This window comes from Lepidochelys kempii, chromosome 3 (assembly GCF_965140265.1).
Source record: "Lepidochelys kempii isolate rLepKem1 chromosome 3, rLepKem1.hap2, whole genome shotgun sequence".
Lineage (NCBI taxonomy): Eukaryota > Metazoa > Chordata > Testudines > Cheloniidae > Lepidochelys > Lepidochelys kempii.
In genome coordinates, this window is record NC_133258.1 from 155,517,002 (window position 1) to 155,540,718 (window position 23,717).

At 41.0% G+C, this 23,717-nt stretch overlaps 1 protein-coding gene across 6 annotated transcripts; it reads left to right on the plus strand.

The window, feature by feature from the left end:
* The first annotated feature begins 359 nt into the window (after positions 1 to 359).
* On the plus strand, positions 360 to 21,031 carry YPEL5 (yippee like 5). 6 transcript variants are annotated; one of them, XM_073338644.1, is made up of 7 exons: positions 360 to 467; positions 7,472 to 7,707; positions 7,833 to 7,996; positions 8,085 to 8,149; positions 15,080 to 15,263; positions 17,133 to 17,304; positions 19,415 to 21,031. In XM_073338644.1, the coding sequence occupies exons 6-7, from the start codon at positions 17,164 to 17,166 to the stop codon at positions 19,637 to 19,639; spliced, it is 366 nt and encodes a 121-aa protein (XP_073194745.1). In that variant the 5' UTR covers positions 360 to 467; positions 7,472 to 7,707; positions 7,833 to 7,996; positions 8,085 to 8,149; positions 15,080 to 15,263; positions 17,133 to 17,163; the 3' UTR covers positions 19,640 to 21,031. The 6 variants fall into 6 exon arrangements, with proteins under 6 accessions (XP_073194745.1, XP_073194744.1, XP_073194742.1 ...); XM_073338643.1 differs by having other exon boundaries at positions 7,833 to 8,149; positions 15,080 to 15,235; XM_073338641.1 differs by lacking the exon at positions 15,080 to 15,263.
* The last annotated feature ends 2,686 nt before the right edge of the window (positions 21,032 to 23,717 follow it).

Genomic DNA, 23,717 nt, shown 5'->3' on the forward strand with positions numbered 1-23,717 from the left:
GTTAGGGCGGTGACGGGGGTAAGAGGGATGTGGGTGACGGGGCTGTTCGGGCGGTGACGGGGGTAACAGGGACTGTGGGTGACAGTTTGGGTGACGCAATGAGTTTTTCAAGCGGATTTTTATAAATTATACGAGGAGTGAAAGCCCTGAGCGCGGCCCCGTGACCGCACCGCCTCTACCCCCGCCCGGCCACCGGCGGCAGCGTCACACAGCGAACGCCCCGCCTCCAATTGACCTCCCCCCAACGTGGCCTCACTCCGCGTTGTGAGTGGCCCGGGCCAGCAGGGGGCGTGGCCCTTGGCCCAGGGGAACGGTCATAGCGGCCGTGGGCGTGTCTCTGGCGGGGACTGACAGGGCAGGGGCGGGGCTTCTGGGGCGGAGTCAGATGGACCGAGACCGAGCGGTAGCGCTCAGCTGAGGGGAGACGCCAGACGCCGACCCGCTCCGGCCGCCCGCCCGCCTGCCAGGTAACCGCCCCACGGGAGGGGGGCGAGGCCCGTCCAGCCCTCGAGAGCGCGGTGGGCTCCGGTGTGAGGCGGCCCCGGGCCCTGACTCCCTCGGTCCGGGTGTGGGGCCCCGCTTCCCTCCTCCCAACGGCGCTCTCCGTCCGTCCAGCGGCGCAGGGCCCCCAACCCAGCCACAGCGACCCCCGCCCTTCCCTAGCAACCTCCCGTCTCCCCGGCGGCACCGTCACAGCAGCCCCCCCCCCCCACCGCCGGGTACTGCCACAGCAACCCCCACGTACCCCCGCCAACAACCCCCTCCCCGTACCGCTGCAGCAACTCCCTCGTCCTCCTGTACCCCCGCCGAGCACCACCACAACCCGCCGCCCAACAGTTCCCGACCCCTGTACGGTCCCCCCCCCTCCCCAGCACAACAATCACCCCGGCACCACAAAGCGCAACACAACTTCCTCCCCTGCCCCAACCGGCGCCACAGCAACCCTCCGCCTCAGCACGCACCAACCTCCCTCCGCCAACAGCCCCCTTCGCCTTCACTATCCATAACAGCTAAATAATTATCCCCCATTCCCAGCAGAGCAATACGGTGTCCTACAGCACAGTACACCCCGCACAAACAGAGGTTGGCTGTGGCTATTAGGGGAAGCTGGCTTGCGCCACGGGGGTAGCTTCATTTCCTGTAGTGAATGTGGTTTAACTTTATTACTATTCTATCCACACACACACACAGGCACATATATATAACAGACAAACTACCCCGCCAACAAGAATCACTCCTAACCCCCCCCCCCCCAACCCCGCAAGATAAATAGTACCTGGAGAATCATTCCTAGGATTTATCATTCCCTGGCCCCAAATTTAAGAGGTATAGAGAACTCTCTTGGACCAGTTACCCCTTTGTTCCTCCAGCTCAGCAGTAACACATTTCCTCCTCCAGCAAACCCTCTAATACACCTTTCAATTAAAAAAAAAAAAAAGTGGTGCAGAGTGAAGTGTTTGGATCAACTCATCCTCCCCAGTGTAAATAGTTTCAGCTACATAGTCTCTTGGGTTAATAATCTTCCTGTCCAGCAGCAATTGCCTCTGTTCATGACCAATCCGCCCATAAAGTAAATATAGGGAGCACCAGACCTGGGATCTGTACAAACACAATAATACTGCTGAGTGTCTAAATGATGGGTGGGGAGAAGAACGACTGCCTGTGGGATTGCTACTGAGGGGGTTGTTCCTGCTGCCTCCCCCTTGGTAGTATGGTACCTGTGACTCAGGCCCACAGGACTTTTGTGTTTCATGTCAGCTGTTTCCTCTTATTTGTTGTCAAATTGCCTGTGCTTCTGGTAGAGCCTCATTCTCAAACCAGACATAGGCTGAGCCTTTACTTATTGGCTCCCAGCAGCCCACATGACCAGTATCAGCTGTTGGACTGCTCTCTTGCTCTCCCCCGCCCCCCTTTTGGTTTTCTTTGTGTACAGTTTAGGTTTAGATAATAGAGGCTGTGCACTGTATGTTCTGGGGATTGGGGCTATGAGCGAAGACAGTAGCGCATGCTCTTGCAATCTGCAGTGGCTGCTCGGTGAGGAGGATTCTAGTGCTGCAGTAGTTATGCTGTTGCTCTAGCCAGAGCATAGCTCACTGCCAAATATAGCAGCAGCCTGAGTGACTAAAAACATTTATCAGAGGGGAGCAGGTTCTGTGCCTTTTTTTTGGTCTTCTAGGGTTTGGTTCTCTAATAGACATCACTCGAACAGTCCATATTCAGTAAACTGTATATGAAACAGGAAGAACTGAAACAGAATAATCTTAACTTGCTTTTGAAAAGTATTGTGGCAAGTGCAACTGCAAACCTTGTGTATAAAACATGCCTTATTTCAAAACTCCCTTCCAAGTGTGTGTGTGTGTGTATATGTGTGTGTGTGTGTGTATATATATATATATACATACATACATACATACACACACACAGTTTTACCATTGGGGGAAATTCTGAGGTAGTTTACATCCACAGTTTAGGTTTTCTTTTAAACAAACAAAGTTAATAGAAATAATGTAATGATTTAAAAAAATTGTAAAACTTTATTGTGATTCTATGTGCAAATACAGTTTTTAGGAACAAAGTGACAGTTTACATTCTTTAAGGGAAAAACACATGTGTGCGGGAGGGGATTTAAACAATACCTATAGTCTTTGCAAGCCAAAGGTGGGACCCTGACAGTATCATTGACTAAAAACAATTCTGAAATTGTTCTGTTCTTCACTGTCTAAACTGAGTGAAGTGAAAATACCAAAAAAGTAATTTTATTCTCCAACTTCTCTAACGTTCTTTGATCTGATGAGTTATGTATTAGTACCACAATTAAGGAAACTTATTTAAGAAGATTGTCAAACATTAATCCCTTTTATGCAGGCACTACAAATGGCAAACAGAAAAATACATATTTTTATAGCATCCAGGAGGGCTTATCATGCATGTTATCACTTCTGTAGCTTCAGGTGATGCTCCCATCTGTTTAATCATTAATATAGTTGTTTTCTTTGGTTATTGTGACCATGTATTATCTAATGTGGATATAAACTTGCTGATTTCCCTTTTCCCCTTCTTTCCTCCCATGTCCCTTGCCCTCCTGTCATGTGACCCTGTGTAGCTTGCTTATGATACAACATTCAGATGCAGGAAGTCGTGGAAGGCTGTTATGAACAACAATCATGTTGAAACAAAGTGCTGTCTTGCAGGCAAACCTATTTCCTGACCTTTCAAACTTTAGATAGTATCTTGTGGCTATGTGAGGCCTCATACAATCCAAAAAGACCTCAATCCTGGAAATGGTTCTGCATGAGTAAATCCAGTTGTCTGCACAGAGCCCTATTGAAGTCAAAACAGCTCTGTGTGGGTCTAACATTTACCTACACAGAGCCATTTTTAACATTAGGGCCTTAATGATGTGCGGCTTTATGTTTCTGCTTCTCCTGTTCCCCCACCCCACCACTTTATAAAAACCATTATTTGTTTAAAAGCATCTTTTCTGTTTATGCCTTTCTGAAGCCTCATTCCATCTGTCATGGGAGATGTTGAATCAGCCTTAAGTAAACCCCGTGTCCTTATTTGACAGCTGACTCTTTTTTTTTTATATGAAACATTCCGTTTCCTCAGTGCTAGAATGATCTTGGTCATCTGATTATTAAGGATTTCACTGCAGTCATATTAAAAGCCAGTTTTATCTAACAAATTTTATATTTGGATCTCTTTCGTCTGACCTGGATTCTCAAGAAACTAAAATATTTATTCCAAGTGTTTTAATTCTGGAAGAGATTTTAATTGAGGCAGTGAGGGAATCAAAAGCAATGTCTGTATATAAACACAATTTATAATGCCTAAACTAGTATGAGAAAACCGATATGGTTTTGAGTAATATATGGCATGCTTGTTTCTTTTTTTTTAAAGGGTCTATTTTAAAACAGTATAGTGCTAGAATTTTAAAAATGCTTTTGTTGCATCCTCCATACACAGAGCAAAATGCAATATCAAGATTAGATTAAGGAAATAACAAAGGAAATAAAACATGCATAGTGTGAATGACATAGACATGTACAAGATATTGTCCTGTAGTTTGTCTTCTAGTGGTGATTACTGGAAATTAAAATGTTATCTTTTAACCATTAATCATCTTTTCTAATGTTATGTGTCTACAGAAATATCCTTTGTAAACTTCTGTTACCCATTACTTCCCCTCTTCTAGTTTTCAAAATATTGAAACATAAACTACAAATTTAATTCACCATAGATTGACTTTTTCATAAGTGGCTTCAGCCATTGTGTGGGGTGAGAAATGTAGGGTGTGCCTGAAAGCTCCATCAGACAGGTAGGATAGCAAGACCAGAAATGTTACTAGTAGTCTCAGACAAACTTGCCAAATATTGTACTTCCCTTTTCAGTCTTTATTGGGAGCCACTACAATTTTACAGCAATATTTTTAAAGTTAGACAAGTTTCCTCTCTAAAATAATAAATTTGTGTGAGTTTTTTTGGGATTTTTTTTTCTTGCATTGGGGACCTAGTTAGCATGGTATTATTTAAGAATGACTTTAGGTGTACAGGTGAAATATTACACGATGAAGTTTTGATTACATGACTCCTTTAAATTTTAGTGTCTTTATCTACCCTAAAATCTTCCAGTGCATAAGTGAATTTTTAGTGGAGATACACTGTAGAAATATCTAAGTCCCCTTCCTGCCAGTGGATGTCATTTTTGCATGTTTATATGTGAATACAGTTCATCTTTTTACCGTTTTAACTAAATGCTTATTTTAAACATGTCTAATAAAACATTGGTGTTTTCAGAGTGAAGATTAGTACTATTTGAACACTGAAGTTGATTAAATATAATTCAGATGTCTATTTTTATTTAAAATGTGTAATACTTTGTGAAAGTTGCTGAGGGGTTGCTTCTGGAGACTAAAGTTCACTATTCTTTTTCCTTAAATTATTTTCAAACTGAATACAAAATAATAATGTTTGTACACTTAATTTTTGCTCATCAAAGGCACTTGAAAAATCAGGGAGGAAAGGCCATCTTGTGGTCAAGTGGGATGAGACTTAGGTAATTTCTGGCTATGGACTTGCTGTGTCACATTGGGAAAGTCACTTCATCTCTGTGTCTCCATTACACATCTGTAAAATGGAAGAAATATCTCTACCTTGCCTGGGATATTGTGAGGACACATACGTTAATGTCTGTGATGTTGTGCTGGTGTGGGGGGCGATAGAGAAAATGGTACTACAAATAATAATGCAAGTCAGCTGAGCTATCTTCTAAGTTCTTTGATACAGGCTGTCTTGTTTGCAACATCGAACACTATATTGATGCACTAGGGCCATGTCTACGCTTACTAGTAGATTAGCACTGCTCCAATCAATGCAGTGGGTGTCAATTTAGCGGGTCTGGTAAAGACCCGCTAAATCGATGGGAGAGCGCGCTCCCATCGATGATGTACTCTGCCTCCTCAAGAAGAGTAAAGGAAGTTGGCGGGAGAGCATCTCCTATCAGCCCAGCACAGTGTAGACACCGTGATAAGTCGGTCTAAGCTATGTCAACTTCAGTTACGCTACTTTGGTTACGTGAATAACGTAACTTGGGTCGACTTGCTGCAGTAGTATATACCAGCCCTCAGATAAAAATGCGAGAATACTCGTGCTACCCTGTCAAAATAACCTGGAGAAATTACCTGTTAGGCCTGTCTGCAGTAGGGAATTGTACTATTGAAATTTGCACCAGTGCTGTTGAATAAGTGCAAGTTGCAATTGTACAGAGCATCCACGTTAGCCATCCTGTTCCAGGAGGTTACAGTGCAATGCTTCTGGATGCAGTGCTCCCTGCAGACGTTGGAGGGCCTTTGGATCATGGCCTCTACCTTAAAATTCCTGGCTCAGCTTTCTAGAGCACGTGCATAATGTCTAATAAGTCTGTTATAATGTTCCACTGCCTGCTTCAGCTTGTTCTGTCCGGCATAAGGATGCATGCATCATGAGGAGCAGGGTTTATACCCTGCTAGCTGTAGCCAATGATTTTAGTTTATTATCCACTTATTGTGTGATGTTATGATTAATCAATATGTTATAAGAATATGAGAACAGCCATACTTGGTCAGACCAAAGATCCATCTAGCCCAGTATCCTGTCTTCTGACGGTGGCCAGTGCCAGGTGCCCCAGAGGGAATGTACGGAACAGGTAATCAAGTGATCCATCCCGTCACCCATTCCCAGCTTCTGGCAAACAGAGGCTAGGGACACCATCCCTGCCCATCCTGGCTAATAGCCATTGATGGACCTATCCTCCATGAATTTATCTAGTTTTTTTTAATCCTGTTATAGTCTTGGCCTTCACAACATCCTCTGGCAAGGAGTTCCACATGTTGACTGTGCATTGTGTGAAAAAATACTTCTTTTTGTTTGTTTTTAAACCTGCTGCCTATTGATTTCATTTGGTGACCCCCTAGTTCTTGCATTATGAGAAGGAGTAACACTTCCTTATTTACTTTTTCCACACCAGTCATGATTTTATAGACCTCTATCATATCCCCTCTTAGTAGTCTCTTTTCTAATATTCATTGTATGTTAAATAGAGTTAATTGATTGATCCGTATTTAGATGGAATCATGTATTAGATATAAGTAAGAAAAGCTGAAATGCAAGAACTTGTAGGTTGAGGCCTGCAAGACTGTAGCTTAGCTATTTTAGGCCTTGGAGATAATAGAAATGCTGATATAAGTAAATGACTGAAAAAGAATCCAGTGCCCTAAGATTATGGGAAAAGAGGTACCAAGTGGTGGTAATGCAAAAATCTAGCTGGAAGATTAATTCTAAATTATAAAAATTCTGTAAAAGCACATCTTGTCTCCAACATTTGTCTTAACCACAGGATACAGGGGGTAGGTCAATGTTAATGAGACTAAAGAGAACCTAAACAGCCTATAGAATTCTGGGTCCCTTATGTTTCTAGGGGACACGCACCAATAAGAAAAGAGAGGGTTGACACTTCCATGTACGTGCACAGAATGTAGGTATAGACAGAATCACATTATAAGAAAGGGTGCCTGGAGCTGGGAAAATTGAGCTTCCAATGGGAAAACTCCAGCAGGGACTACCCTGTATTGGTGATCAATCCATGAGACCCATCAGACTCTTACTCACATCCTCCTAGATGGTGTTATGTCTGTAGTTATAATGGGTGCATGGATATTTTTAGGAATTTTATATGCTGTGACATTCCTAACTTTGTTGGCAACTTTAATGAAACTGCTAAAATATAGGTTTCAGAGTAGCAGCCGTGTTAGTCTGTATTCACCAAAAGAAAAGGAGGACTTGTGGCACCTTAGAGACTAACAAATTTATTTGAGCATAAATTTGTTAGTCTCTAAGGTGCCACAAGTACTCCTTTTCTTTTTGCTAAAATATAGTGGACCTTGTTCTTGCGATTGTATGTTACTTGCCTATGGTTTCATGTGTTCCTATTCTAGATCTAGAACAAACAGATAACTCTGTTGAACTTGAAACTGTAGCCACCAGAGCCGAACCCATTGTGGTATAATATAACCGTGCTAAAATTAACATTAAATAAAAGATTACATAGCTCATTCACTCTCATATGTCATGATGGAGGATTACTCGCTCCCACTGTACTTGCTGTTAGCCTGACTGGGCCTGGAGTGTATTTTGATGAGCTTTGGCACCTTTGGGTGGCAGTGTTAAGAAGGTAAGGAATTATCTTTATTTTCTTTCATTTATCCAGTAATTCTTGTTTGTTTCTCTGTACTCTTTTGTGTTGCTTTGTTTTGTAGCTTACCTGCTAGTTTCCTTCTCACTTGTATTTTTCTCTAGGATACAGAGGTGAAATGATCTGGGCTTGATTCCAGAGTGAATACATCTTTTGAGCCTCTTCGTGTGGCTCAGGGAGTTTCTCCCCCACCTAAGGGAATGTGGCTCCTGTCGTATGCACCACTTCTCCTCAAGGGAATGATTGAGTGCTGGAGGGCCACGGGAAGGTAAATGAATTACTTGGGAATATGAAGACAGAAGGTCTGTTATTATTGCATCTCCTTTAATTAGCAGTCTTTCGGTTTTCTCTCTCAGATTTCAAGAGTGGTTGGAGATGGTGCTGAGACAGCATCCAGACTGCTGGAACAAGCCCTGGTAAAGTGAGTTTCTGTGTTCAGGTGTCTGCTGTCAAATCAAACATCAGAAGTTGGTGTATTTTCTGGGGATTCTCTGTGTGACCAAAAATCTCTCAGTTGTTACCACGCTTTTAAAAGATTAATAAAGTTTTATTTTGCATTATCTCTTTCTGTCATCTCTTGGTTGTGTGGGTGGAATGGGTAGAGCAAACATCTGTGAAGTACCCCCTTAGGTACTCTTGAGTCAGTGTGCGTCCAGAAGGTGAATAGCTTGATGAGTGACTATTTGCTCTGAGCTGATACTTGCAATTCACTTCATAAAAGTTGCTATCAACTGCTACTTTGATCAAGCGATTAAAAGTTTCATATTTGATTACTGACTCTGAATCACTTGATTCAGAATACTGATATTCACTTGAATATTGTCCAAGTAGTTGTTTTTTCTGTTAAAATTTGTAAACTTTTCCATAAGGACGTTGCATCTCTTGTGCACGTTTATTAGAAGGTGAGGAACGACTGGAGGCTGCATAGCTGCTTTGAGGAAGGGCTTGGGGATAAGAAGTCTCTACCTATTCCTTAGCGTCTGCATTTTGGGTCCTTCCCTGTAAATGTCTCTGATACCTGTCTCTGGTGCTATTTATAGCTTCCTCAAGAACAGCATGGAACTGGCATGATTTTTGATAGCTCTACTGCTGCCTCCGGGGTTATGAATATCAGCAGAGAACTTGAACTACTATGAGAAGTCCACTGCAGCTGTTTGTATATAGATGCAGGGAGACAATGCTGGACTGGTTTATACTCTTCTGTCATTGGAACCTTGGCTTTTGTAACTGGAGGTCTAAACTTTTTTCAACAAAGGCATTTAGTTTCTGCAGAATTAAAGCCTTAGTCTCTCTTTCACTGGAGAGAGGCGTCCCACTCCCACCGGTGAGTGGATTTTTCAGACCCTATGTGTGCATGAGACAGTGAATAAATATACACCCATACCTCTTACATGGGATGTGAAATCTGAAAAAAATAAAATTTTAGACCAATTATCTTGGGTGATATTGTACCTTCCATTTAGGGACACTGGATGCTAGTCTGGAAGGTATAAAGGCAGCTTTTTGCCTCTGCTGTATGGGTTCAAGACATACTTGACTATACTCCAGACAAATTCCTTTGCAGGGCTCAGCATCAGTATGTATGAAAGGGCAGCTAGCCTTTGTCCACAGCAAAATATCCCCTCAACTTGTGTGTTCTGCAGGTAAGTTAGTGCTAAACTGGTGCTTACCTTAATTTTTTCAGGGAAGCGTCTCAAGTCCAAATTCAGAGTTTTCCTAGGGTTTTCCTGCTCCTTGATAGCAATACAGCTTGTCCAGGATACTCAAGATCAAATCAGCTTTTTAAGGCCTTTCTTTTAGCATTCATTTTGTAATTACTACTGTATTTCACGTTAATTTCTAGATTTATATATAACCTAAAGAACTGTGCATGAGGTAAACTTTAGAGCGGTTCAACTAGACCTCATTTACTTACTAAAATAATTGGATTTTTATCAAGTAGTTATAAAATCCGGAGCCCAAATAAGTATTCCAGATCTTTATCCTTGCAATAAGGCTAAAATTTGTAATGGGGAAGATAGGTGTGTGGATTTTTAAAATGTTAGAAACTGTAGTAAGGATTACATTAATTGCTAGTCATAGATTTTTAGGGACCCTTATGGTTATCTAGCCTGACCTCTTGCATAACAGGCCATAAAACCTCACGCAGTAATTTCAGCATGAAGTCCAAAACTTTTGTCTAAGTTACAGCATTTCTTCAAGAAAGACATCCTGTCTTGACCAAAACTTGGTGATGGAGAACCGCATCTCTAGGTAAATTGTTCTTTTGGTTTAATTACCCTTGCAGTTAAAACTGGGTGCCTTATTTCTAGTCTGAATTTGCTTAACTTTACCTTCCAACTGTTTGTATATCATTATGCCTTTTTTCTGTTGTATTAAAAAGTAGTCCATCAGAAATCTCTTCCCCGAGTAGGCACTTGTACAACATGAACAAATCACTTCTGAACCTTCTTTTGGATAAACTTTAAATAGGTTGAGTTTCTAACTATAAGGTGTGTTTTCTAGAGCTCAGATCATTCTTGTAATTCTTTTCTGAGCCCTTTCCAATTATTCAACATCCTTAAGTTCTGGAACATGGTGTCTATTTCACTAATGCTGTGTGTAGAGGTAATATCAACTCCCTACACTAGCTGATATTTTCTGTTTATATTTCCAGGGATTACATTAGCCCTGTTAGCTACAGCATTGCAATGGAGGTTCATGTTTAGTTGGTTGTCTCCGCCAAGTCCTTTTCAGTGTCTGTTTTCAGGATGCAGTCTCCCATTTCCTTTTGTTCCAAGACTTTTTTTTCCATAAAGCCATGTTGATTAGCATTCGTTATGCTATCATCTTGAATTCTTTACTGATTACATCCTGTATCCACCTTTCCATGCTTTTGACCAGGATCAATGTCAGGTTAACTGGCCTGTAGCTTCCTAGGATATCCCATTTGCCCTTTTCAGAATATTGACACAGCGTTAGCTTTTTTTCAGGTCCTCTGGAACTTCCTCAGTATTGCAGGATATGTTCAGAGAGCTCATTGGTCAATTATTTTAATGCTCTTGGATACAAGTTATCCATTTTTGCAGACTTAAAAATGTTTAACATTAGTTGCTCTTTTACATGGTTTTTAGTTACCATTCGACTAGAGCATTTCATTATCATTGTAAGATATGAATATACCATCCAGCTTCTTTCCAAATACAGAAGAAAAATATTTACTGAATACTTCTGCCTTTTCATGATGATTTTGTCATTCTTGTTCAATGTTAGGCCTATACCATTTGTGGGATTTCATTTGTTCCTGATTATATTTAAAGAATTCCTTCTTGTTGTCATTTTTAAGCTTACTGGCTATGGATTTTTTCACAGCTTCCTTTAGTTTACTTTATCAATTGTCTTCATTTCCTGAGTACTGGCTTGTACTCTTTGCTATCAGCTTCACCATTTTTCCATTTGTTACAAAAATTTTAAACTCTTTTATTGCTGCTTTTACCTCCCTTCTTTTACCAAGTAAGATAAAACCGTGCTAGAAAGGGATATCTTGCCACTTAAAATTCAACTGTAATGTTGAAATTGTTTTATCAAGTAGAGAGACCTGCTTTATTTACTCTTTAAAAGAAGCACAGTACATGCTGACTGAAAAGGAGATGCAGAATCTAACGCTGTTACCTTGAAGTTATATATACTTAAATACTGAATAAGATTTTTGAGCAACATGTAATTCAAACAAAATTTTAATACATAAAACCTGTGGTAAAATAATTCTGTTCAATAATAGGCTGCTTATTTCATTACCAAACAAACCACATTACCATACAAATTGGCAATACAAAGCAACAAGAAAATCACTGCCATCTACTTTAAAAGTATGTTTTAGGTGAGAATGGATGAGATTTTTGTGTTTAATTAGTTTGTTTCATGACTGTGAAGCAAATTATTTCAGTTTAGGAGATAGAACCTTTAGAAATGGAAATCTGAAGTGGGAAAATATTTATCTTTAGATTCACTATATCAGATCAGACTAAGTGTCCAAGTTGGGTGTCCTGTCTCTGGTTGTCCAATGTATGATCTTCACAAGAAAACCAAACACCATTCCTCACACAGAATGAATTTGGTGCATTATGTACGATGCAGTAATAGGGGAAGAGAAGGTAGATATTCTCTTCTGATTCTTCTTGGTAACTGCTTCTTGACCTGAAACATAAAGAAAGAGGTACTTTAACTGAGCTTCTAGAAACAAAAGTTGTTTGGTTGTAAAGCTTCTTTAAGAGAGAAATGGAAATAAGATAAATGATTCAGTAACAGTCCACTTTAAAATGTATTCCTCTGTTTAATGCAGGTTATCCTTCATTATCTGCTTTTGCTGTTTGGGTATCTTCTATGCATAATTAATAGCTAACTTTCAATATCTTGGCAACATCAACACAACTAACTTACTTTAGCTCCTTTTTGCAGGTTAGGAGAATTGCTCAGCTGCTTTGGTGATGGTGCCTAGAAATACCCAGGGTAGACACAAACATTTTAAGCTATCCATTTTTATTTAAATAGAAAATGTTTATATACAAGCTGTCTACTTCTAAAGCCTCTGGAAGGTGGGTTGTTTATGTGAAATAGCATCTGAAGCTTAACTACACTATTATGTATACGAAGCTATAGTGTTGCCAGGTTCTGCAACAGGCAGCGAAGTATTGCAGCCCAATCTGCTTTACTAGAGGAACTAAAGCATCCTGGATGATTTTTAGCATTGTGTGTAATAGTGAAGCATTACTACATGGTTGTATGTGACAAATTGTGACAAGCTTGGTACATGACTAAGAATTAAAGTAACTTAGAAAAATTTATCTGTAACCATCCTGCTGATTCACTATATTATCTGTGGTAATACTAAGTGATGTATCCAAGTGTTGACTAAGATGGATGAGTTTTATTGGAATGGCATGTCAGGGATTCAGTAGAGAGAATACATTCTAAAATGGGGAGGGAGCATACGGTTTTGAATACAGGAGCCACAATCATTACAGCCTGAGGCTGTGGTTCGCAGTTGTAAGTTACTGCTCTTCAGGCTCACTCACTTAGTACATCTGATTGTACTTCCATTCCCTCCTGGTTCAGAGCACTCCAATATCTCCTGCTGTGCTCATCTCCTGCTGTTGTCCTACTAGCATATGGCAACAAAAGGAGGAAACGGCCACAGGCAATTTTGTGTAGAGAGGCTATGCTGTGGAATAGCTGTTTTGCAGAAGACTGCAGCTGTGAAAATGTCTATTACAGTATTGAGTACTTTTCCAGGACTGTACTACAAGTGTTGAAGGGGCACATTGTGATGACTCTTATTTGTATTACAGTAGGGCCCAGAGCTCTACTGCAATCAGATTGGGGCTTCACTGTATAAGGTACTGTATAAACACCAGTACAAGGACAGTCTCTACCCTGAGGTGGTTTCTCTTGCACTGTCTGAATGGTGCTTCACAGCTTTGTTTGGCTTTGGAGACTGCCCAGGGCTCTGATCCTGCAAATAGTCTTGATGTTGCTAACTTTACAATTGTGAGTAGTACTGTTGAAATCAATAGAATGAGAGACTAGTCCAGTGCTTAGTGCTTGATCTGCAACAGGCATCCTGTGTGACCTTGAGCAAGTCACATATGTCTACCCAGCAATAAAACACCCATAGCTGGTCTGGCTCAGATGACTCAGGCTGCAGAGCTATGACATTGCAGTGTAGCTGTTTCGGCTTGGGTGATCCCTCTAAGTAAAGTTTATGCAAGATGTGAGGAAAGTGACATGGAGTCTGTTAATGAAGAAAGCTCTATGCTGTTTCTTCCCCCACTTGGTAGCTTAATAGCTTTGTTTACCAAATAAGTAAAAATGGACCTTCCTGAAGACCGGGCTAGTCAGAGAATCAAACACATGTTCCTTTGTCTAAGGCAGACCTGTTCACCAGCTCCCTGATTTAAACACATTTTAAACATGCCTGGTTTAATCATACTTTAGTCATAATCCTAGCCTATATCCATACTTTTAATACACATTGTGTATATGCATCGTGCAAAAATATTAATGATTAGGCAGTTATGAGTTTTCAAATGATACCTCACAAAGCATGTTTTGTGCAAAGATTATTACAATAGTGTGTAGGGTGTGAATATAGGGATTCTTAGGGTCACAATAGGCATTCACTGTTTTGGTATAGAATTGATCATATACTCCCACATTTGATCCGACTTGGCTAGAGACTAGTCAATTTCAAAAGACAATAGTTGCAGCAGTATTAGATTTAGGATTCCTACAAGCAAAACAACGTTATTCTAAAATTAACTTTAGAGCTCCATCCACCTCATATTGAAGACAAAGGAGGTTTTGGTAGCGACTTCAGTGGAAATTGGATTGGGCCCTTACATACATTACCCAGAGTACTTTACCATCTCACAAATGCAGTATTGGCTGATCTGGATTTGGAGTCTGGAAACAAAGTTAAAACTCTATGAAAATGCACAGATCCCATTTTCAAAAGCCGTTTTTTGACTTGCATGCAATAGACTTAAGCAGACATTTAAACAAACAGGGCTCACATGCTTTGTACTACAAGGGCATTTTAGAGAAGAGGTTCTCAAACAGTAGTGACTGAAGCATTGATAGGCTGTGTAGTGCTGTCATATAGTGCTAGTTCTTTACTTCTGCTGCTAAATACAGCTAAAAATACATTTTTCCTAATATTACTGTTCTATATAAATTGCTGTAGATCATATAATAATCAGTGGGCTGACCACTTCCTTCCATATTGATAGGTTTCAGAGTAACAGCCGTGTTAGTCTGTATTCGCAAAAAGAAAAGGAGTACTTGTGGCACCTTAAAGACTAACCAGACCTGGTTAGTCTCTAAGGTGCCACAAGTACTCCTTTTCTTTTTCCATATTGATGCCAGTCATGTACTTAATGGGAGGTGAGGTGTCTGAGACAATCTTAGGTTACCTTCCATACTATGAAAATGTTTGAGAACCAATGACTTTTTCTTTCCAGTTTTGTTAGGTAACTGTACACACTATCTTCTTATTTTTAATATAGTAAACATGTATGGTTGGATAGTCATGGAAATTTTCTATTTAATGCTACCTTTCCCTGTTAATTGCTTATTCTTAAGGAAGAAAGTGTATTTGCTTTTAAAACATAACTGCATCATTGATCAAAATGCAACAAAACAGTGTCAGCATTTGTCTAATAACAAAACAGTATAAAAGTGCAGTGAAGGGCATTTTTTCTTTTTTAATGAACAGATTTGTTGCAGGCTTCCAAGGAGATTTATAAATGCTAATGAGAATAACTTCAGTATTATGATAAATATCTTGACTTATTATTTATTTGTATTACCATAGCACCTAGGAGCTCTAGTTATGAACCAGGACCCCATTGTACTAGGTGCTGTACAAACACAGGACAAAAAAACAGTCCCCACCTCAAATATGAGACGAACAACAGATGGATACAGACAGACCTATGGGGGAGTACAGAGAAACAGTGAGACAATACTGGTCAGCATAACAGTGGCCTATATAAGAGGTCAATACCCTTTGATATGCTGTTTACATTAAGATATCACATATTTATATAATGAATTTACATGTACTAGAAGAGAACCTTAAAATCAAATAAATGCTTCATCTAGACTTGAAGTACTGATGATTTTTCTTTGGACTTAAAACAAATACATCCTTGTTACTTTCTAAGGTTCAGGTAAACATTTTATTTTTTGATAGGTCATGGTACCTCTCAGTGAATAGAGTGAAAACCTCTACTTTAAGTTCTTACATCATCTTATTGGAGTGCCTTACAAGTTTAAACATTTTTCCCAATTATCTTGGGTATCTGAAGTTGCTCTGCCATCTAACATTTCCTTACTAAATGAATAAAATAAAGACACACTAAGTTAAAAGAAGTTTGCATGTTATTTTGAAGTTAATGAGATTTGTGCTCCTTCTAATGAGCTCAGAGAGAATTCCACTATTGTAGGCCAGCTGCTGAGGAAAATGTCCTCCCATGCTCATGAATCCCACATGTCTGATAGTTCCTGAGTAATTGTGTGAAATCATGTTTGCATATTGAGAAAGCAGTTTTTCAGGTAATTGAGGCCAGTTTGTGGAGGACTTGGAATATCAGGATTTGATTTCTCCCCTCACTCATGGGTAGCAAATGTAGAGAGCAGAGTATGATCTGCTGTCCAGCACTCTGTGTTGCTGAGTAGCTGCTGTGTTCTCAACTGACTGAAGCTGTTGACCCTGGTAAAGCTCCACTCATAGGTATGATAAATTGCAGTAATCGGGAGATAATGAATGCTTGTATCACTGTGGCCAAATCAGTTTGGCAGACAAGGGTGCAGTCTTCAGGCTACCCATAGATGGAAGATGGCACTTTTAAACAATTTAGTTATTTGAAGTATCAAGGAGTCCAGAAGGACCCCAAGACTTAACTATCTTAAGGATTGGAGGGCTGATTCTTTTGCTGGAGGAGGATGGTACGGATGTGGCAAATCCTTTCAAGCATCTCCTTCCCCCTACCAGCATAACCTCAATCTTGCCTGAATTCAGCTTCAGCCTACTATGTTAAACGCCCAGGCTACCTATGTTAAACACTGTTATGCACACTTTCTTGGTCCTCCTTGAAGTGTCTCGGGCAACTGACTGTGTGGGATTTTCATACCCAGTGCAGAGACAACTCAGTTATCAAATCAGTTGAATTGGCCATGTATCAAGTCTGATCAAACTCAGAAATGCTTTTTTATAATGGAAGTGTCAAATACCTGTACTGACATGATGGTGTAGCTATGACAACACAAATGTCACTGTAATGACTGTGATGGTCACCTTCTTAAAAACAAACTCTTATTTTTGTTCTACTAAAAATCTGAAGGAAATGAGATTAAAAAATCTGGTTTTAAAATTAAGGGTTAAGGATTCAGCTCGAGCCACATACAAGTAAGGAAATTAAGACCTGAGGTTGCTCTGGGTTTCTGTGCTTCTCCCCGCCCCCTTCAAATATTGTGTGGGGGTGTAAGCTGCACGATATTGATTTAAGTCAAAGGGAGAGATTTAGTTAAAAGCTGCCCACCACTTGGAAATTTTAGAGTTCTGATCTGCCAGCTGTATATTTACTGGTTTCTTCATAACGCATTCCTGAAAATTATAACATTCTGCTGGGACAAAGAAGAAAATTTAGGAGAGCCCCTCCTGATTTTGGTTAGGTTCTTAGTCGCTATTTCCATCAGGGTTAAGGAATAAAGGATGAACACAAACTGTAAGTTCAATATTTTATAGATCATAAAGAGTTTGTGTATTCATCAGCTGAATTGCCCTGCAATGTGTTCTGGCTGTATGTTAGAGGAAGTCTTATGTTAATTTGCTGTATGGATGAAATATCTCTGTTTGCTTTCAGGTCTTGAGTCTAAATTTAAGAACTCATAAAAATGGGCAGAATTTTCTTGGACCATATTGGTGGCACTCGTCTGTTCTCTTGTGCAAACTGTGATACAATCCTGACCAACCGCTCTGAGCTCATATCAACTCGATTTACAGGGGCCACAGGGAGAGCCTTCCTTTTTAATAAGGTTGGTAAGAAATTAGATGCTGAGAGAGAGATCTTCTTGCTTTTGAAAATCAAGTTTGTGGGGGGCTAAGAATCCATCATGTTAACTGTTAAATCTTCTTGGATTCAGTCGACATCCTGCTGTTGTGATTTTTTGTTTAAAGGGTGTTTGGGGGTGGGGGGTGTTGGTGTTTTTTTTCCTTTCTAAGTTGCTCTTTAGGTCATTGAAATTTCACCATAAACTGCCTAAACTATTGCAGTTAGTGCTTAAAAGGCTACAGGGAGGATTGTGAATTTAGTATCTTGCCAAAGTGCATGCAGTTAAACTCAAAGTATTCTGAATTCTATAATGTAAAGTTCAGGTTCATTGTAATAATACTTTTACGCAGGGTTCCAAAGAGATTTACATTTATTTTTTGTCTAATCTATTCCAGATTTTTATACTGTGCCCATTGCTATATCTTTAAACTTCACAACACCATTGCAAGTGTGTAGATAAATACTGTCCCCATTTTACAGGCATGTATAGTGATGTAGAAGTTGGTATCTTGACTAAGGGTATGTCTACACTGCCCACCGGATCGGCGAGCAGCAATCGATCCAGTGGGGGTTGATTTATCGCGTCTAGTCTAGACGCGATAAATCAGCCCCCAAGTGCTCTCCTGTGGACTCCTGTACTCCACCACCGCAAGAGGTGCAGGTGGAGTGACGGGGGAGCGGCCGCAGTCGACTCTCTGCGGTGAAGACCCCACAGTAAGTCGATCTAAGTACGTCAACTTCAGCTATGTTGTTCACGTAGCTGGAGTTGGGTAACTTAGATCAATTTCCACACCCCCACACCTCCCCCAGTGTAGACCAGGGCTAAGATTGGCAGAGTTGGGAATGAGAATAGAATATGGCTCGGGGGGGGGGGGGGGGGGGATATTTATGTAGAGACCAGATTTTTTTAGGCTGACTCTGACTTAACACAAATTTTCTGTGCTTTCTCAACAAACATGGCCAGGTGATCGGGGATGTATTTTCTTGAAATTGACCATCAGCAACCAGACCTTGGTAACGCTTTTTTGTCAGCATAGTCCTCCCAGGTACAGGCAGAAGTGTCTTCAGTTAGTTATGCGTGGTTTCAGAAAGCACTACAGTGGTATGTGTTGAGTTCTGTCAGTAGGTCATATATGCAAGTCGTCTTCCGTATACTGCACATGTGTAAGGAAAGACAGCAGTAAATCTGTCCTCATACTAGTCCAAAAAGTGTTGGATCTTTGGGTCCAAATTCTGTTTGAGAAACAGTGAGTTTTGGCTAAGGCTTTGATTGTTGTTCTCTGCAACCCCAATTTGCATCATTGTAAAGTATCAGATTATTTAAATGGAATCTCCATTACAGTTGTCATAGACATTGCTTTTTTAACAAATTATTTACACTATTTCCACATGTTTAGTTACCTAAACAAGTTACAGGTGGATTTTTTTAACTGCTAGGATTAGGGAAGGGAAGGCATGCATTTGTACCAGCCCTAAAAGGCATACGCTTGTCAGCTCACTCAGTTTCTTTCTCAGGAGGTGGGATTTTCAAAACTACCAAAGGGATTTAAGAGCCCAAGTCCCATTGAACTTTGTTGAAAGTCAATGGGATTTATACTCTTAAATCTCATCTTAATTTTTTCCCTGAAAAACAGCTTTTAACTCTAATATTCCAGTGACTAAATTGACCGATCCATTCCTGTCACCACACCCATTGCTAATAATGAGTTTGGTATCAAGAAATTACTTCTGACATCAAGGGGTTACTAAACTATCGGATTGTGAGTAGCTTTATCTAATTGCTATGCCTTAGTTGGGCAAACTAAATACTTGTGCTTTTTGTAGCAGGATCTCGCTGTGCTTGAAAAACAAAGTAGGCTCAGAACACCCTTGTGAGGTTGATCTTTGCAAGCTCTGCCCGCACAGGCAGCAGAACTTCGATAGTTGCATCTGTTACGTTTCAGCTCCCAATATGCACAGTGCCACAGGCTCTTCACTTAGACGTTTTGTACTTCAACAGAGGTGCCTTGGATTTCCTAGTAACTGGAATATGGCTTTAAGAGTCTTGCCTTCGATAGGCTTAACCCTTCTCATCCCCTTTATATTTTTCTCAGGTGGTAAATCTGCAATATAGTGAAGTTCAAGATCGGGTCATGCTCACTGGCCGCCACATGGTTCGAGATGTGAGCTGCAAGAACTGCAACAGCAAACTGGGTTGGATCTATGAATTTGCCACTGAAGACAGCCAGCGCTACAAGGAAGGCCGTGTTATTCTGGAAAGAGCTTTGGTCCGAGAGAGTGAGGGATTTGAAGAGCATGTTCCATCCGATAATTCCTGAAGAGACTTCGGCCTCTTTCCTGGTTTTCTTCAGTGAAACTCAAAAAATAAAAAATAAAATAAAAAATAACAAAAAAATTCTACTTATATACACTGTCACCTTAGCATCAGAGTTGGATTCATTGAACTATGGACTGGGAAAGATTGTGAGAGTATTTCAGATGGAAACTTCCTTTCTTTATTCCTTTAATTTTTACTTTTCTCCCAACAGGTGTTTGTAGAGAATGTCGAACAGATGCTGTAATTTTTTTCTCCTTTGTGTTTCAATCTCTTAGATCTGAGATTGTATCTGCAGCTAACAGTGGGGTGAAAGGAAAATAATCTGGTTATACCTTTTGTTAGAGAAATCAGTGGTTTTTAGTTCATATAAACTGATACATCAATAGAAAATTATTTTATGTCCAAAGGTGTCTTTTAATTTACTTTCCAATTTTTGACCTAAGTTTTTAACTTTTTTTTACCCAGTCATTTCACCAGATATACTAGTTTAAGAAAAGAGATCTGAATTTGTGATGAGTGTGAAAGGTTCAGTGTTGGTACGGCTTGTGCTGGCCATTGTGCCATATTCTTGTTGAGGTTGATCGGTAGCACAGAGCCCATACTTTCTTGTCATTCTTGACCCAAAGATGTCACCAGTCTTCATTTATTTGTAAAGTCCCTTTCACCATGTAACTGCTGATTGGAAGCTATTTTTGAAATAGGGCAAAACTGCTTGGCTTTTTTTCTTTTAACTGATGTAATTTATAAGCATAGTAATAATCTAAAGTAGTAATTGTCTGTTTAGTCTTGTTGCTTTAAAAGTCAGAAGCTGTTTGTAATGATGGAGTTTACTGAGTAACTACTGTTCCAGTAGTGAATGTGGTTTTTTCCTTTTCATCTCTTTACTAACCTCATTAAGTAGACAAAGCTATTGCAAATCTTAATTCTTGTTCATATGTTTGTTTTTTTTTAACCCAAGACTTTGTGTTTTAAAACACAGCTACAGGGTAGGAGGAGGAGAATGCTAGCATGTGCATTCATGCGTACAATCTGCAACTTCTTTAAACAGCTTGTTTTCAAATGCTGCTTCTGGTATTGAAACTTGTATCTCTCAATTTTATTGCATCTTTCTATTGTGATGTTAGACCTTTTTTTGTCTTTCCAACCAGCAGAACAGGCTTGCCTGGTTGTAATTACTGACTTGATTCCTGCTTCCTTCCTGTAGAAGTCAACTATTTTAAGATATTGAAATCTTTCTTATCTCTTGGTGAAAATGTTCTCCATTACCTTTCTTAAGGGTGCCCAAACATTGTGACTTGGAACCACACTGACAACTTGCTAAGAGCCCAATGGCTGCACCTAATTTGAATGTTATGTACTGTTCTTTATCAGAAATAAATATGCATAGATATAGTTTCTGCCTGAACTTATATTTTTTGTTAACCAGCAACTAATATTTGTTTACATAGTTTGTTAGTGGAGTTAAACAGAACAAGGAATCCATAGGCCCTATCTCTGTATCTGAAACAGCAGACAGATGAGTTGCGGGGGGGAGGGTAATATTCCAGAGGGTTCCTTTGGACATTGGGCTGTGCTTTGGCCACCCCATGGCTTAAATCTGTCACCTATTAACTTAAAAGTAGCTTTACTATAGAACTATGTCACTTAGAGGGAACACAGTGTAGATTCACATACCAGAACTCTTTGAATCAAGGTACATAAACAGTAGTGTAACTTGTGCCTCAAGTGAGCCAGCTCTTCATGAACCCAAAAATCCCCATTGGAGTGATTCTCTGCAGTACTGTGTCCTTTTAGTGTTACAGTACAATAAAATGTGTTTCGTCCTGAATTGTCTCCCACCAGTGTGGTGTTTTTGCCTTTGATTATTTGCAAAATTCAGTGCTTCATAGAATCAGTCAATTGAGCAAATGACTGCAGTTCCACAATATAAGATAACAAGAAATGGTTCAACCTCTCATGTTGTCTGAGCAGGTGGCAATGAGAGCACAGCCAAGGAGTACTCAGGATTTAGCACCCATCTGTGGCCCATGTGACATCCTCCGGGCCATAACTAGGATGGAGTGGGAGGAGCACCAGCCCAGGATGCAGAGCAGGCCAGGGGGGAGGGGAATGGGGCAGTGCAGGATCAGGCCTAGCAGCAGCAGTGCCCCCCAGCAGAATTGGGAGGAGGCTAGGGTGCTCAGCACCCCGCTGTGCAGGATTGCAGGTCGAGTTACCCCAGCTGGAGCAGGCTCCCTGGCCCTAGGACCCTGGTGGGCAGGGCATGCTGTATCGTTGAGGTAGGAAACTAATGAGCACGGGGAGGTGGTGCAGGGACTAGGGCTGCAGGATGCAGCCCATGCATGAGGGACAGATTCTACATGGGAGGACTGGTAGCTGGGGGCAATCCCTGGATGGAAGGGTTGAATGCAATGAGGGTAGTCCTTAGGGGTGCTGGGTGAGGTTGCTGCGGGGGGGGCGTACCTAGGTGGGGGATTGGGTGCATGGGGGGCAGGCCTAAGTTGGGGGTGCATGCTACACTGGGCAGGGCTCCCCATCGTCACCAGCAGCCTCTGCAGCCCTGCTCTCCAGTTACTCGGTCCAGTTGCAGCACAGAAGTGAGGGTGACAATTTACCATGCTGTGCCACCCTGACAAATATTTTTTCAATGTTTTGACTTATTTTGCTAATGCTTTTGGTAGACATTTGCCAGTGTTGAAGTGAAAAGTACTGTATCAATTTGAATCCAGTATGCTGCTCATATGCAAAACTCAAATAATAAAGCTTCCCTCAAATGGCTAAATTACAGTTCAAATTGGTTGGCTCTTAACTTTCTAGGCCAGTGGAATTAGGAATGTGTTTTAGAAAGAGTGGATGCATATTTGTTACCTCCAGGCATGGATGATTGCAATGTTCTATACAGTAGGTAGGGCTGACACCAAAGAGGCATTCACTACTAACGGGGAAATTTGAGACCACCTCAACCTGATGATTCCTATGCTGCACTGGCTCCCAGTCCAATGTAGGATCCCATTTAAGGCCACAAATGTACCAGGTCTCTCTTCTGTTGGGTGATTTACCTCAATTGCTGTGATTCTCAGGGATACCAGGAAATAAGTGTGTTTGCTGCTCTGAAACTCGCAGCAGCTGGCCCATGCCTTTTGGCTCTCAAACACAGTGTGCTGCTTCAGCCCTGAATGAGAAAGCAACTACAAAGAGGAAGCAATTAGCTAGTCGTCTTCAAGTAGGATCCCTAGGGGTGCTCCACCTGTGCCTTTGGTGATTTTTCATAGTAGTGTCCATTCAGCATGCGTGTCACTCAGTCTCGTGCCCTGTGCCATTGTTATATAGCACTGCATGGGCAAACTGCCCTCAGTTCTTTTTCAGCTGCCTCAGTCATTAAGATCTCTAGAAATTTGCCCAGGACCGACAACTTCACCTCCGTTTTCTTCTGATGCTCCACCATTTCATGGTGAATTGGAGGAAGAGGATTCTGAAACTTTGCCTTGGGTCTCCCAAATATCAGTACAGGGCTCTCCTACTTATTCTATAGACTAGAGGCCCTTTTCCAGGAGTCATCCAAATACTTCTGACCTGGCCCAGATAAACATGGTTTCCTTACCTGATACAGCTGGCTGTTTACTCACTCACTGATCATTCTCCAGGCCATTCCACATCTACTCTCCCAGGAAGACAGGAAGATTCTTCACCCCAATCTCAGAGTTCTTTATCTCAAAGCATGTCTGGTCAATGGTTCACTGGATGAGAAACAACCGGCCCAGAAGAGTAAAAAGAATATTGTTACACAGTAGAAAATGGTCTGTTCTTCGAGTGATTGCTCATGTCAATTCCAATCTGGTGTGCGCATGCTCCCTGCATAGCAGCGGGAAAATTTTTCCCCTTGCAGTATCTGTTGGGTTGGCCTGGGTGCCCCCTAGGGTCGTGCCTTCATGGCACTCAATATAGGGCCCTGCTGACCCACCACTAACTCCCCTAGGTTTAAAGCCTGCAAGGACTGTGGCAAGTCTATGCCCAGGAGCGAAACCGCATGCTTCGTGTCTGAAGTGTTTGGGGGAGAGCCACCTGAAGGAGTGCTGCAG

Coding starts and splice junctions, on each gene's coding strand:
- YPEL5 (XM_073338643.1), top strand. CDS start 17,164: ATGGGCAGAATTTTCTTGGACCATATTGGTGGCACTCGTCTGTTCTCT. Junction 17,305..19,414: donor GAGCCTTCCTTTTTAATAAG/GTTGGTAAGAAA, acceptor TATTTTTCTCAG/GTGGTAAATCTGCAATATAG.